Source organism: Sus scrofa, chromosome 5, assembly GCF_054392235.1.
Source record: "Sus scrofa isolate SSC_HxYL_T2T_F1_AM1 chromosome 5, Sscrofa_HxYL_maternal_Yorkshire_Landrace_v2.0, whole genome shotgun sequence".
In the NCBI taxonomy this organism is placed as follows: Eukaryota; Metazoa; Chordata; class Mammalia; order Artiodactyla; family Suidae; genus Sus; species Sus scrofa.
The window spans coordinates 16017152-16032260 of NC_139387.1; the positions used below are offsets into that span (position 1 = coordinate 16017152).

Sequence of the window (15109 nt, forward strand, 5' to 3'; positions counted from 1 at the left end):
ATGAAATGTGCAGAACTGCCAAATCTATAGAGACAGAAGGTAGAACTGTGGTTGCCAAAGGCTAAGGGAAGGGAGGAATGGGGAGATACTGCTAATGGGTATGATGTTTCTTTGGGGGTATGAAAAACTTATGAAATTAAATACTGGTGCTGGTTGCATAACCTTATGAATATATGAAAACCTACTGAGTTATATACTTTTAACATTAATTTTATAGTATATAAATTATACCTCAATTTATAAAAGAAGGAAGAGTTTAGAAATAGATTCACAGATGCATGGTCAATTGATTTTCAACAAAAAATGTTAAAGCAATTCAAAGGGGGGAAAAGGTAGTTTTTTTTCAACAAATAGTGCTAGCATTATACATATATATAGAAAAATTTGAATTTTGAAATACATTGCCTTGAAAAAGTTCATAAGCCTAAAACTATAAAAGTTCTAGAAGAAAACTTCCAAGAAAATGTTCATGACCTTGGGCTATGCAAAGACTTTATAAACAATTCACTAAATGAACAAATCATAAAAGAGAAACTTGATAATTTGGACTTCATCCAAATCAAAACCTTCTCTTCAGAGGACAGCGTTAAAGAGAATGAAAAAAGCAAGCCACAGATGGGAAGAAAGTTTTACAACACAAAACTCTGACAAGGGACTCACTTCCAGAATACATAAAGAGCTCTTCAAATCAATAATAAGAACACAGTTTTAAAAATGGGCATGGGGCACTCCCGCTGTGGCACAACAGGATCAGCAGCATCTTGGGCGTGCTAGGACACAAGTTCAATCCTTGGCCCAGCACAGAAGGTTAAAGATCCTTTGTTGCTGCAGCTGCAGCTTAAGTCAAGACTGTGGCTCAGATCTGATCCCTGGTCCGGCAATTTCTATATGCCACAGGTGTGACCAAAAAAGAGAAAAAAATTGGGCAAAAGATCTGAATAGACACTTCACATGACAAGGTAACTGTATGGCCACCTGGTATATGAAAAGATGCTAAACATCATTAATAATTAGGGAAATGCACATTAAAACTACATGAGATACTATTTCCACACCCTCTATAAATATAGGGTTAAATTTAAAAGATTGATAATACCTAGTCTTGGTGAAAATTGGAACTCTCAAAAATTGATGGTGAATATAAAATGGCACCACTATGTTGGAAAATAGTTGGCTGTTGCTTGCAATATAACCCAGCTGATATATCACAAAATTGAAAAATCCAAAGAAAAGAGCCAAAGCAACAGCCTGATGTAACCCTGGCTTCACTATGGGAGACCTGGCTTCCAGTCTCTTCTCTACTACATCAGCTGTGTGGCCCTGTCTGTGGGAAGGTCATTGTTGAGCATCAGCTTGCTCATCTCTAAAATGTTCCATAAATATTTCCTGAATGCCTTGGGTGCAAGGCAAAGAGAATCACAGTGCAGTTTGATATATATATATATTACCCCACACACACACACTCATAGCATGCAGAAGTTCTGGGCCACAGAGCGAACCTCTGCCACAGCAGCAACCAGAGCCACAGCAGTGACAGTACTGAGTCCGTAATCCGCTATGCCACCAGGGAACTCCTGATAGATTTTTGAAAAACATTTACGTCCCATAGGATTTCTGAAAGAATCACATGAAATGAAGTTCATGAGAGTATTTCATCAGATATAAGATATTATCTAAATAAATAAAATGTTTTCTTTCTGAGTTTCTGAAAAATTATTTGTAGCCTGCCCCCCCACCCCAAGAATAATGTGCTACCCATTCCACAGATAATTTAGTTGCTGGGTTTAATATGGTTACCTTGTTGACATTTAATACATGCACCTGATCATTGGTGAAGTCTTTCTTAGGTGTATTATTATTATTATTTTTCTTTTTTGGAAATTTAGGGCAACCCCTGTGGCATATGGAGGATCCCAGGCTAGGGGTCAAATCGGAGCTGTAGCTTCCAGCCATAGCCACTGCCACAGCAACTCAGGATCCAAGCCACATCTGTGACCTATACAACAGCTTGTGGCAACACCAGATCCTTAACCTATTGATCTAGCCCAGGGACTGAACCTGCATCCTCATGGATACTAGTTGGGTTCTTAACTTGCTGAGCCACAACAGGAACTCCTCTTGGATGTATTTTAAATAGGGCAATTATCTAAAATCTCTCTGTTGGCAAAATACAATCTTCTGGGAGTCAAGAAACCCAGAGTATTTCCCTGTATTGATTTCTTCCAATATTTATTTTATAAAATCATGTACACACAAAAATCCAACAATTTTGTCCTTCTATGTAATACAGTAAGACTTTTATTTTGATACTAGGTCACAGTGGCCAATTTTTGGCAGAATGACTTGAGGATATAATTAACAACTGACATACACTCTGCTTCCTGGACTCTTGATTTCTCTGGGAACATATTTAGAGCTGGGCAATAATGACCTATTTGCACAGCTGGATGTATTCTATTCTTAAATCTCTGGAAATATCCAAGTCAATGTGAAAAGTGCAAATGAATTACAAGTCACTAAGCCTGGGTTTTAAGGATAGAAACAAATCATTTGAGATGAACAAAACTGTAATTTAACCCTCTATTAAGGAATTTGTTCAAGGTTACGCACTAACTTGATTCAAGACATGGAGATATTTGTGCATATGTATATACACATATATACATGGACAAATCAAACCAACCAAGGAGTCTCAGGGAAATTCTGCTAAGAATATAGCTATTATAATTCAGGTTTCAGACCTGGGGTCTATGTAGGGTTCTATGTCCCGTAACCCCTCTCTGCCTTTGAAGCTGAGACTGTATAGCCCTGAGGCGTAGAATTTTTGTTGTAGAAGGATCCTTAGAAGTCACCTAGTCATCTAATCACTCGATACTAGAGCTCCCTCTGCAAATCCCCCAAGAGAGTTGATATATTGTTTGGAGAGAGTCAGTATTGCATAATGGTTAAATGCACATGCTTTGGAGCAGAGACATATCTGGGTTATCCGGAATTTACCACTTATAGCAACCACCTAGATAAATACCTTAACCTCAGTTTCTTCTTTCATAAGCAGTGGGTGACAACAGTACCAACCTCATAGGGTGCTTGTGAGACTTGAAGGAGCTAATAAATGTAAGATATGTGGCACATAATAAGGACCTGGCACATAATAAGTTTTTGAACAAAATGTCAGCTATCAGAGAACTATATCCAATCTCTTGGGTTAGAACATACATGACACATGTATGACTGGGTCACCACGCTGTACAGCAGAAATTGGCACAACACTGTAAATCAACTATACTTTATTTTCTAAAATGTTAGCTAGCATGGACTACCATTCATAATAGAGAGACCCATTCCAAAGTTAAAACAGCAGCTCTTGCTGCTAGGAAGGTCAAAACTGGATGTCTGCTACTTCCCTCCCATGGGTCCTAGTCTGCCCTAAAGAACTTAACAAAGTCCCTTGAATCACTATCAGCTAGGAGGGCAGTGCTCATGACCCACCTGAGTCTCCTTGTTTCCAAGCAGGATGGACCAGCTTCACTGACTGTTATTATGTCACTATCCATGGCCGTGCCCTCTTCCCTGGACAGGCTCCTGCCTACCAGAGTCCCTTTAAAAGTGGCATCTGTTTGGCTTTGTTTATATAAAGCTATCATATATAAACAAATATGATTTTCTGGTACAAAAGCTCAGTCCACGAGCGTTGGGTAAGTGGACCACTGAACACAGCCTTAGATTGTGGTTAAATAAAGACCAGAGTCTGCCCATAGGGAACCAGTTTGCCAGCCTCTTGCTAGCTGTCCAACATCTGGCATCTTAGTTTCCTTACCTGTGAAATGAAGGTATAACTACCTCTCTCACTGAATAATTGCGACAATACTGCAAGGTAATATTAATGCCCACTAGTCCACCGAAACTGCTCCCATCATGGTTACCAAGGGTCCTTATGCAGTCATATCCAATGGTCAAGGCTTGGCTTTCATCTTTCTTTTCCTTTTTTTTTTTTTCTATTTATAGCTGCACCTGCAGCATATGGAAGTTCCTGGGCTAGGGGTTGAATTGGAGTTGCAGCTGCAGGCCTACACTATAGCCACAGAATACCAGATCTGAGCTACATATGCAACTTATGATGCAACTTGAGGCAATGCTGGATCCTTTTTAAAATTATTATTGTAGCTGATTTACAATGTTGTGTCAAGTTCTGCTGTACAGAAAAATGACCCAGTTTATATATATATATATATATACACAGATACACACACACTCACACATATTATTTTTCTGATATTATCTTCTACCATGTTCTATCACAAGTGATTGGATATAGTTCCCCGTGCTGTACAGCAGGACCTCATTGTTTATCCATTCTAAATGTAATAGTTTGCATCTACTCACCCCAAACTCCCAGTCCATCCCACTTCCTCCCCCACCCCCCTGGCAACCACAAGTCTGTTCTCTATGTCTGTGAGTCTGTTTCTCTTCTGTAGATAGGTTCATCTGTGCCAGATTTTAGATTCTTACATATAAGTGATATCATATGGTATTTATCTTTCTGACTTCACTCAGTATGAGAATCTCTAGTTGCATCCATGAATAGCATTATTTTGTTCTTTTTTATGGCTGAGTAGTAGTCCATTGTGTAGATGTACCACATCTTCTTAATCCATTCAACTGTTGAGGGACATCTGGGTTTTTTCCATGTCTTGCCTACTGTGAATAGTGCTGCGATGAACCTGAACCCACTGAGCGAGGTCAGGAACGGAATCCACATCCTCACAGACCTGCTGAGCCACAATGGAAACTCCAGCTTTCATCTTTCTTGACTGCTTAGCAGCACTCGTTGCAGCTGACCATGTCTTCCTTCTCTGAACACTTTCTTCACTTGTCTTCTAGGACGCCCCCCTCTCCTGGCTTTCTTCACCTCTCTGGCTATCCTTTCACAGTCTCTGTGCTGAACGCTCTTCTCAAGCTCTAGGTGCTTTAGAGTCCCAAGTCAGTCCTGCTCAGTATCTACACTCACTCCCTACGTAATCCATCCAGTGAAATACCGTGGGTAAGAGCATGGACTGTGGAGCCAGACTGCTGGGGTGAGTCCTAGCTAGCTCACAAGTTGGGTCAGGGAGGCAAGTGATTTAACCTCTCTATGCCTCAGTTTCCTCATGCATAAAATGGGGAGTAATTTCCTAAAGTTTTTGTAAAGATTAAATCTGTTAAAATAGGTCAAGCACTCAGAATTGGTAAGCATTCTATATTTAGCTACTATCCAGCTCCATGGCTTTATCTACCATAAACATAAACATAATTCCCAGATATACAGTTGATGATTCCCAGATATACAGTTCCCACCATTCCCCTGAACTCGTCTCTTCTATCTAAATCCCTCCTGGCATCTTTATGTTGCTATCAAATGGGATCTCAGGGTTCACGTTTCTAAAGCTGAACTCTGATTCCATACCGTCTCCCAACCTTCGTTCCCTGGTCTCTCTCATCTCATTAACAGGCATCACTAATTACCCAGTTGCTCAGGGAAAAACCTTAAGAGTCAGCTTCAACTCCTCTCTTTTTTCCCGCATCCAACTGCTACTCCACCTTCAAAATACATCCAGAACCTGACCTGTTCTTACTACTTTGAACCCTACCACCTGGACCAGTCCACCATCTGCAATACCATCAAGCTGGTATCCCTGTTTCCCTCCTTGCTCTCGTACAATCTGTTCTCTACCCAGGAGCCAGGGTACACTCTAAAACTGAAAATCAGATGTTGCTCCCCTACTCAAACTCTGCAATGACTTCCCATCACACTTGGAATGAAACCTAAATTCTTCTCATTTCCTAACGAGGCTCTATATGACCCGCCTTTGCCTACCTCTTGGTCTCATCTGCTCCCATTCCCTCCTGCTTACTCTACTCCAGCCACACTGTCTACCTTGTGTTTGTCCAACTTCACAAACAAGGTTCTGCTGCAGGGCCTTTATGTGTGCAGCTCCCTCTGGCTGGAATGTTCCTCTCTTACATCTTCACATGCCCCTTCCTTATTCCTTTGCAAACTCTGCTCCGTTACTTCTTCTTCTTCTTTTTTTTTTTTTTTTCGTCTTTTCTAGGGCCGTACTCTCGGCATGTGGAGGTTCCCGGGCTAGGGGTCCAGTCAGTGCTGTAGAACCACAGCAACGCCAGATCCGAGCAGTGTCTGCGACCTACACCACAGCTCACGGCAATGCTGGATCCTTAACCCACTGAGCAAGGCCAGGGATCGAACCTGCAACCTCATGGTTCCTAGTCATATTTGCTAACCATTGAGCCACAACGGGAACTCCCAACTTTACTTCTTAGAGAGTTCACCTCATCCAAAAAACACCCCCTACCCTTACTCCTACCCCATTGCTATCTGTCCCTTTATCTTATTTTTCTTCATAACATTTAAAAACACATCTGGTAATATATGCTTGTTTGTTTGTCATGCCTACTAGAAGGTCAGCTCTTTGGGGGCTGCAACTTTATTCTCTTTTGTTCACTGTAATAGCCACAGCACCTAGGATGTGTCTGGGACACAGCGGGTGCTTAAGAAATTTTTTTTTTTAATGCATGAAGAAGTGAATGGTGCTCAGCACAGTTCTTTGGTCAGGGTCAAAAGTTGTAAGTTTGTGACGTCAATTTTATTTCTTAATTTTTTAAAAATTTATTTATTTTTGTCTGTTTAGGCCTGCACCTGGGGCATATTGAAGTTCCCAGGCTAGGAGTTGAATCAGAGCTGCAGCTGTGGCCTATGCCACCACAACGCCAGATCTGAGCCACACCTGTGGCCTACACCACAGCTTATAGCAACACCAGATCCTTAACCCACTGAGAAAAGCCAGGGATCAAACCCTCATCCTCATGGATAGTCACGTTCATTACCACTGAGCCACAACGGGAACTCCCATGTGATGCCAATTTTAGAAGTTAAAAAAATATTGACCAGGAGTTCCCGTCGTGGCGCAGTGGTTAACCAATCCGACTAGGAACCATGAGGTTGCGGGTTCGGTCCCTGCCCTTGCTCAGTGGGTTAACGATCCGGCGTTGCCGTGAGCTGTGGTGTAGGTTGCAGATGCGGCTCGGATCCCGCATTGCTGTGGCTCTGGCGTAGGGCGGCGGCTACAGCTCCGATTCAACCCCTAGCCTGGGAACCTCCGTATGCCGAGGGAGCGTCCCAAGAAATAGCAACAACAACAACAACAACAAAAGACAAAAAAGACAAAAAAAAAAAAAAATATTGACCAGAAATGCCAACAGTCTTCAGGGATACTATTTAAAATGTTAAAAATGAAGATATCATCTTTTCATTCAATTTCTCTCTATATATATATACCCACTTATATTGTACTTACTTGGAGTTTCTTCTAAAATTTCTTGAAACTTGGTTCTCTCATAATCTACCAACTGGCGTTGAAGATGTGGTCTCAGGCTTCTAATTGTAAAATTGACCATATCCATTTTCATCAGGTCCAGGACATGAAATATTTGTCTAAAAATTTTAGAGTTAAAATAGTTAGAGAGGTGATTAATAAATAAAGCTGAAATTAATTATTATCTATTCTACAGGCTGGAAAAGATAAATATCCCTGAAACAGTTTTGAAATTCCAATCACTTTGACAAGGTCATTGTTCACAAAAGACTTTACATATGCATTCCGAATGTATTCCTCTATAGATCTCAAGAGTATTTGCTTTAGCAAATACAATATTTCCAGGCGATCCATTACATCCAGCCATAAACTGATAGACACTAAGAAGCATAAACAATAAGTCTTATTAATAAGGACAAAAAAGATTCAAGAAGGAAATTTTAAAGAGTTTCAACATAGTGTATGTACATGGCTTCTATCCCTAAGGAAATAAGAAAAAGAAAAGAAAGACTAAGACAGTGAAGCACAGGGAGAAAACACTTCATTGTAGAGTTGGACAGCCCTGGGTTCAAATACAGCTTTGCAACTGACCAGCTCTGTGGCCAGGAACAAGTTACTCAATCTCTCTGAGTCTCGGTTTCCCCGTCTGTGAAAGAAAGGGATGAGATCAGCCTTAGAGGGATGTTGTGAAGAGGCAATGAGATAATGAATATAAAATATAGGGGGCAGGGGCAACCAGTAGGTGCTCAACATATGACCAAGATGAATACTGCAGAATTGATAGCACACACGGGTAATAAGAGAACTTAAAACAAGGATTCTGCACCTGGAGAATCAGTCTGCCAGAGCCGAGTGCAACTCCAAGAATACTTACAGCCCATTTTCAGATAGGAAAAGTGTGGTTTTAAGAAGTTATCCACTTCTGGAGTTCCTGTCATGGGGCAGTGGTTAACGAATCCGACTAGGAACCATGAGGTTGAGGGTTCGATCCCTGGCCTTGCTCAGTGGGTTAAGGATCTAGCGTTGCTGGGAGCTGTGGTGTAGGTCACGGACACAGCTTGGATCCTGCGTTGCTGTGGCTCTGGCATAGGCCGGCAGCTACAGCTCCGATTAGACCCCTAGCCTGGGAACTTCCATATGCCACGGGAGCGGCCCTAGAAAAGGCAAAAAGACAAAAAAAAAAAAAAAGAAGTTATCAACTTTACCAATATCATAAAGTAAGTTACTTGCTATGTGCAAACTGGCTTCCCTTCCAATACTATTATTTAAACTTAATTCTCAATGTAGCTATAGACACAAAAGGAGAAGAGTTCTCTTTAAAGGCAAAAAGTACTGCAGACTCCTCTTTCCTCTGGGATTACAAAGAAGTTATCATCTACAGAGCCAGATTAGTGTCCGGATTTTAGTTTCATGATTTTAAGTTTCCTTAGAGAAGCTACGGCAGAGATAGCTAGCAGACCACCAGAGGTCCATGCCCTCTTTCTGCAATGTGGATTTGTGGCTGGGAAATGTGTTTCCAGATGGCAACCATGTTTCCCAGGCCCCGCTTCAATCGAGGTGGGACCATGGGACTGGGTATAGTCAATGGAATACATCCCTTCTCGGCCTATGTGGTTAAACATTGGGCTTCCCCTGCCTCCCCCATGATCTCTTTCCCTTCACCATCTGAATGTGAAGGACTTCAAGGACCTGGACAATGGTGGAACCAAGGACAGAAGGGGCCTGGGTGCCTAAATGACACCTGGAAGGCTGCCTGACCAAGAATCCCTGACTCAGAGAATGACATGAGTGAGAAACAAACTTTTACTGGTTAAATCACTGAGAATTCAGAATTTACCTTTCATAGCAGCTAGCAATTCTCTAATAAAGATGTCTTCCTGGATCCTTAACTAGATTAGGTCCCCCTGCTGGAGGCTCTATTCATCCCCTCTACTTCCCCTTCCATAGCACTTCATCACAACTGTAATTCCTTGTTTAAGGGCTGTCTCCCCATTAGACTGTAAACTCCCTGGGGTCAGAGGCTGTATCTGCCTTTTTCATCATCGTGTCCCTAAGGCCCAGGACCTGCCAACTAACAACCTTGTTAGGTTATTCTATGTGAAAACTCCATGTACACAATAAATGATTGACTTGCCTCTTACTTATTTGGGTTTTTTCCTGGAGTCAAGGAATCCTTTGGGAGACCAGTTATTATTCTGTGTTCCTCAATTCCCATAATTCCCTTCTGAATGAACTCAAAGGTACTCTAAGAAAATGTGACCCAAAGCAATCTACAAATTCAATGCAATCCCGAACAAATTACTCATGACATTTTTCACAGAACTAGAACAAACAATCCAAAAATTTACATGGAACCATAAAAGACCCAGAATTGCCAAAGCATTCCTGAGGAACGAAAACCAAGCAGGAGGCATAACTCTCCCAGACTTCAGGTCAATATTACAAAGCCACAGTCATCAAGACAGTGTGGTACTGATACCAAACAGACATATAGACCAGTGGAACAGAATAGAGAACCCAGAAATAAACCCAGACACCTACAGTCAATTAATCTTCGACAAAGGAGGCAAGAATATAAAGCAGGAAAAAGACAGTCTTTTCAGCAAGTGATGCTGGGAAAATTGGACAGCCGCAAGTAAATCAATGAAACTGGAACCCCCCTCACACCATATACAAAAATAAACTCAAAATGGCTTAAAGACTTAAGCATAAGACAAGACATCATCAAACTCCTAGAAGAGAACATAGGCAAAACATTCTCTGACATCAACCTTACAAATGTTTTCTTAGGTGAGTCTCCCAAGGGAACAGAAATGAAAGCAAAAATAAATCAATGGGACCTAATCAAACTGACAAGCTTTTTGCACAACAAGGGAAACCATAAAAAAAAACCAAAAAGACAACCTAAGGAATGGGAGAAAATAGTTTCAAATGATGCAACTGACAAGGGCTTAATCTCTAAAATATACAAACAACTTATACAACTCAACAGCAAAAAAGCCAACAGCCCAATTGAAAAATGGGCAAAAGATCTGAATAGACATTTCTCTAAAGAAGATAAGATAGCCAACAAGCTCATGAAAAAATACTCAACACCGCTAGTTATTAGAGAAATGCAAATCAAAACTACTATGAGGTACACCTCACACCAGTCAGAATGGCCATCATTAATAAGTCCACAAATAACAAATGCTGGAGAGGGTGTGGAGAAAAGGGAACCCTTCTGCACTGTTGATGGGCATGTAAATTGGTACAACCACTATGGAAAACAGTATGGAGGTGCCTCAGAAAACTAAATATAGAACTACCATATGACCTAGCAATCCCACTCTTGGGAATATATCCAGACAAAACTTACCTTGAAAAAGACACATGCACCCATATATTCACTGCAGCACTATTCACAATAGCCAAGACATGGAAATGACCTAAATGTCCATCGACAGATAAATGGATTGAGAAAATGTGGTACATATACACAATGGAATACTACTCAGCCATAAAAAAGAACAAAATAATGCCATTGGCAGCAAAATGGATGGAACTAGAGATGCTCATACTAAGTGAAGTAAGAATGAGAAAAACAAATACCATATGATATCACTTATATCTGGAATCTAATATATCGTACAAATAAACCTTTCCACAGAAAAGAAACTCATGGACTTAGAGAGCAGACTTGTGGTTGCCAGGGGGAGGGAGTGGGATGGACTGGAAGTCTGGGGTTAATAGATGCAAATGACTGCATTTGGAGTGGATAGGCAATGAGATCCTGCTGTATAGCACAGGGAACAATGTCTGGTCACTTGTGATAGAGCATGATGGAGGATACTGTGAGAAAAAATGTATATATGTATATTTCCCTTTGCTGTACAGTAGAAAATTGACAGAACACTGTAAATCTGCTATAATGGAAAAAAATAAAAATCATTAAAAAAAAGAAGAAGAAGAAAATGCGAGCAGCAGAAGTGCTAACCTTAGCACCTCCACAATGTTGCCGGTAGCCTTTAACTCTCGGATATCATCATCTCGCACGGGAGCACACAGCTTTCCCATCGTACTGATGACATAGTTGGCCAGGCCTTGGATGTCAACAGCACTGTGCTCAGCCTGCTGCCTGATAAGGTCTGTGTCCAGAACTTCACAGATCTGGTTGCGAAGCCGGTTGCCACCAGGAGTCAGAAAAGAAAGAAGAATCTACATAGGGAAAGGAAAGAAAAATTAACAGCATCATTATGTGAATAAAGGTCGTTATTTTTTATTTCAGTGTCTAGATGACCAAGCTCCCTGTCCATATTTCAATGCCCATGATGCCACTGACTGGGTAGTGGATCACTGGAGCAGTCCAGTGTGCTGACTCTAGAAAGAAAGCCCTATCTTCTGAATTAAAACCACCACCACCACCCCTCCTATGAGAAGTTACTAACACTACCAGAATGAAAACAACTGGCAAGGAAGCAGTATTATTGAAAGAACTTCAAAGAGGTTACAGATAAGCCAGGCAAAGAAAGAACAAGTTGCAGATCATGGCTCCAAAAGAATCCTTTAAAGAAGGGCAAATGGAAATATCCCCATGGGCTCCATTAGCAGAATAATACTATATTTGCACATATTGAAAATATTACATATTATATAAGCAACCTATATTGAGTATTCACCACACAGTCGACACTATACTTACACACACAGAGCATGTGTGAAGCACAGGCTCTGAGCTGGAGTGCCTCGGTTCAAATCCCTCTCCACCCCTCAAAGCTGTGGGACCCTGGGTGAGTTGGGGAACTTGGTTTCTTTATAGAAAATAATAACAGGCATAATAATGACATCACAGTGTTATGGTAAAGATAAATGAATAATCAAGCACTTGGCACAGAGCAAGTGTCTTGTAAAAGGCAGCTGTAACTGTCATCTGATTTAATTCTAACAACTACTCAGGAAACAGACTTAAGGAGAGAGAGCCTGTCACTAAAGCAGGTTTATCTAACTCCAGTCTGTGTGCCCTGAAGCATCCCAACCACTGTCCTACATGCTAAGCACTGGCCTGAGTTCCGGCTGCTGCCCTGCTATCCTAGCCTCCACCTGACTCGAGGAGGTGCAGGAAAAAAAATCTTTCCAGTGGTTGAACTGGCTCGGTTTTTTCAAAGAATCTCCAACTCTCTGTGAAGGACACAAAAACATCCTTTAGGAGGAAATTACTAATTAATACAGACAACATCTACTTGCCTCTCTGATTTCTTCAAACAGTTTGATGGCATGCTCATACTCGGGAGGCTCTGCATTCAGTTCTGATTCCAAGACGTCCCAGAAGGCCTGGTGGACAATGTGCCTCACTCGACCTGCCAAGCTATAGGAATCGTTTTTTTTAAATAAGCACTGTTGTTCCTGATTATAAAAGAAATATGCTCTTTGTAGAAATCTTTAAAAATGCAGAAAAATAGAAGAATTGCTCATAATCCCATTACTAATCTTATTTATTTATTTATTTATTGTCCTTTTTTTTTTTTTTGCCTTTTCTAGGGCTGCGCCCACCATATATGGAAGTTCCCAGGTTAGGGGTCTAATCGGAGCTGTACTCACCAGCCTACGCCAGAGCCACAGCAACGCAGGATCCAAGCCGCGTCTGTGACCCACACCACAGCTCACGGCAACGCTGGATCTTTAACCCACTGAGCAAGGCCAGGGATCGAACCCACAACCTCATGGTTCCTAATCGGATTCGTTAACCACTGCGCCACGACGGGAACTCCCCATTACTAATCTTTTGACATATATGACAGACATTCAGTGAACTGTTTTAATACATGGTCTGTACAATATGATATACCTATTTCATTTAATATTCTGTCTTATGTGTCTCCCTATATTTTTAAAAATTCTTCCTTCCTATAGCTTTCAATAAGTTCCTTCTGTCCTAAGGAGATGCCATAATTTACTTAGCTACTCTTCTATGCAGATCTTTAGACTTGTTCTATATTTTGGGGATGAGATGGCAAACTTGCTCTTTCCTTAACAGCTGAAATTTCATGGCATGGAATAGAACAGATTGGCCTTAAGGAGACATGCATTTGAACACCTGCCAACCTCAGCTTAGACGTCCCATTTAAAGTTAGCCAGATCAAATTGCTGAAACAGGAGCCTTCCTAGGAAAGGCTCACAATAGAAGAGGTGGCCACCTTGCTTTACCCTGTATGTGAATGCTTTAAAATAGGTGCTCATTAAAACATACATCCCTACTGAACTCCCACACCCTTCTGCCACAGCTTTTAGAAAAGCACATAAGTCCCTAAACTGTAATTACTTATGAGTCTTGGGCCCCACAGTGCTATCCACCTCTCCCAGGCAGAGGCCACTTCTAGGTACCTGCCACTGCACTAGCAGAGCACTTGGCATTTTCTGAGTGTTCAATGAATGCAATGGTAAGTGAATTAACAATTTGATAGTTAAGCATATATCCTAATTTTTCTTTCTAAAGTACAAATAGGGAGTTCCTGTCATGATGCACCGGAAACGAATCTGACTAGGAACCATGAGGTTGTAGGTTCGATCCCTGGCCTCGCTCATTGGGTTAAGGATCCGGCATTGCCGTGAGCTGTGGTGTAGGTTGCAGACAAGGCTCAGATCCCACATTGCTGTGGCTGTGGTGTAGGCCGGTGGCTACAGCTCCGATTAGACCCCTAGCTTGGGAACCTCCATATGCTGTGAGTGTGGCCCTAAAAACACAAAAGACCAAAAAAAAAGTACAAATAGCTAATTACATAATAATGCTATGAGAAATGAAAATTAGCTTTCTGAGGAGTGTGAGTTAAAATTGTTTCTGTAACTACAAATACTGTATTCTACTCATCCACTTTAAATGTTAAGACTTATTTTAGTTGCCTGACTAGATTTACTCAACATAAATTCCATTTCCAATGTTTGAGACTCTCTTGAACAATTACAAAACAATTAGGAAGACAAAAAGCACGGGAAGGGATCTGTGCTCTTGACTTCACAAGCCTCATGTACTTGGCTTGAATGGACCAATCAAGAATGAGCTAAAACAACTTTACAGCTCCTTAAGGGGTGCAAGAGTTTGTTTTCCTAAAGGCTACAAAGGTACTTTTTAGCTTTTTTAATTTTCAGGGGTAGAAGAGGTGGGGAGGGAGGGGTGGAGATGAGATCAGTCAAATCATTTATAAGCATTCCTACTGAGTATCAGAAATCCGAGGAGTTCCCATCGTAGCTCAGAGGTAACAAACCCGACTAGCATCCATGAGGACTCAGGTTCAATCCCTGGCCTCGCTCAGTGGGTTAAGGATCTGGCATTGTCGTGAGCTATGATGTAGGTCCTAGACTTGGCTTGGATCCCACATTTCTGTGGCTGTGATATAGGCTAGCGGCTACAGCTCTGATTGGACCCCTAGCCTGGGAGCTTCCATATGCCTCAGGTGTGACCCTAAAAAGATGAATGAAAGAAACAGAGAGAGAGAGAGAGAGAGAGAGAGAGAGAGAGAGAGAAAGAAAGAAAGGAAGGAAGGAAGGAAGGAAGGAAGGAAGAAAGAAAGAAAGAAAGAAAGAAAGAAAGAACGAACGAAAGGAAGAAAGAAAGAAAAGAGGAAAGAAAAGAAAGAAAGAAGGAAATCCTACTTATTTACCATGTGTTTCCCCCCAAGGAAATACATGGTAAAATGTGAGAGCCAGCCATATTTTAAAGAGGAAGAGGAGATAGTATTTGAGAGCTATCTTCCTGTCTCCTTATC

The 15109-nt window shown here is 41.3% G+C and overlaps 1 protein-coding gene across 23 annotated transcripts in view; it reads right to left on the minus strand.

The window, feature by feature from the left end:
* The window catches only part of TCP11L2 (t-complex 11 like 2), a 48972-nt gene that overhangs the window by 16797 nt on the left and 17066 nt on the right, over positions 1–15109 (minus strand). For 22 of the 23 annotated variants that reach the window (XR_014803121.1, XR_014803120.1, XR_014803119.1 and 19 more), the window contains 3 exons: positions 12594–12714; positions 11347–11567; positions 7353–7489 (listed from right to left, as the gene is read on the minus strand). Coding sequence is in view for 6 of the 23 variants with exons in the window: in XM_021091580.2 (XP_020947239.1) it covers positions 7353–7489; positions 11347–11567; positions 12594–12714 (479 nt within the window). In the remaining 17 variants the exon portion in view is untranslated. Of the gene's footprint in view, positions 1–4854; positions 6222–7048; positions 7490–11346; positions 11568–12593; positions 12715–15109 lie in introns of those variants that run through there. The other variant, XR_014803122.1, reaches the window with a different exon arrangement.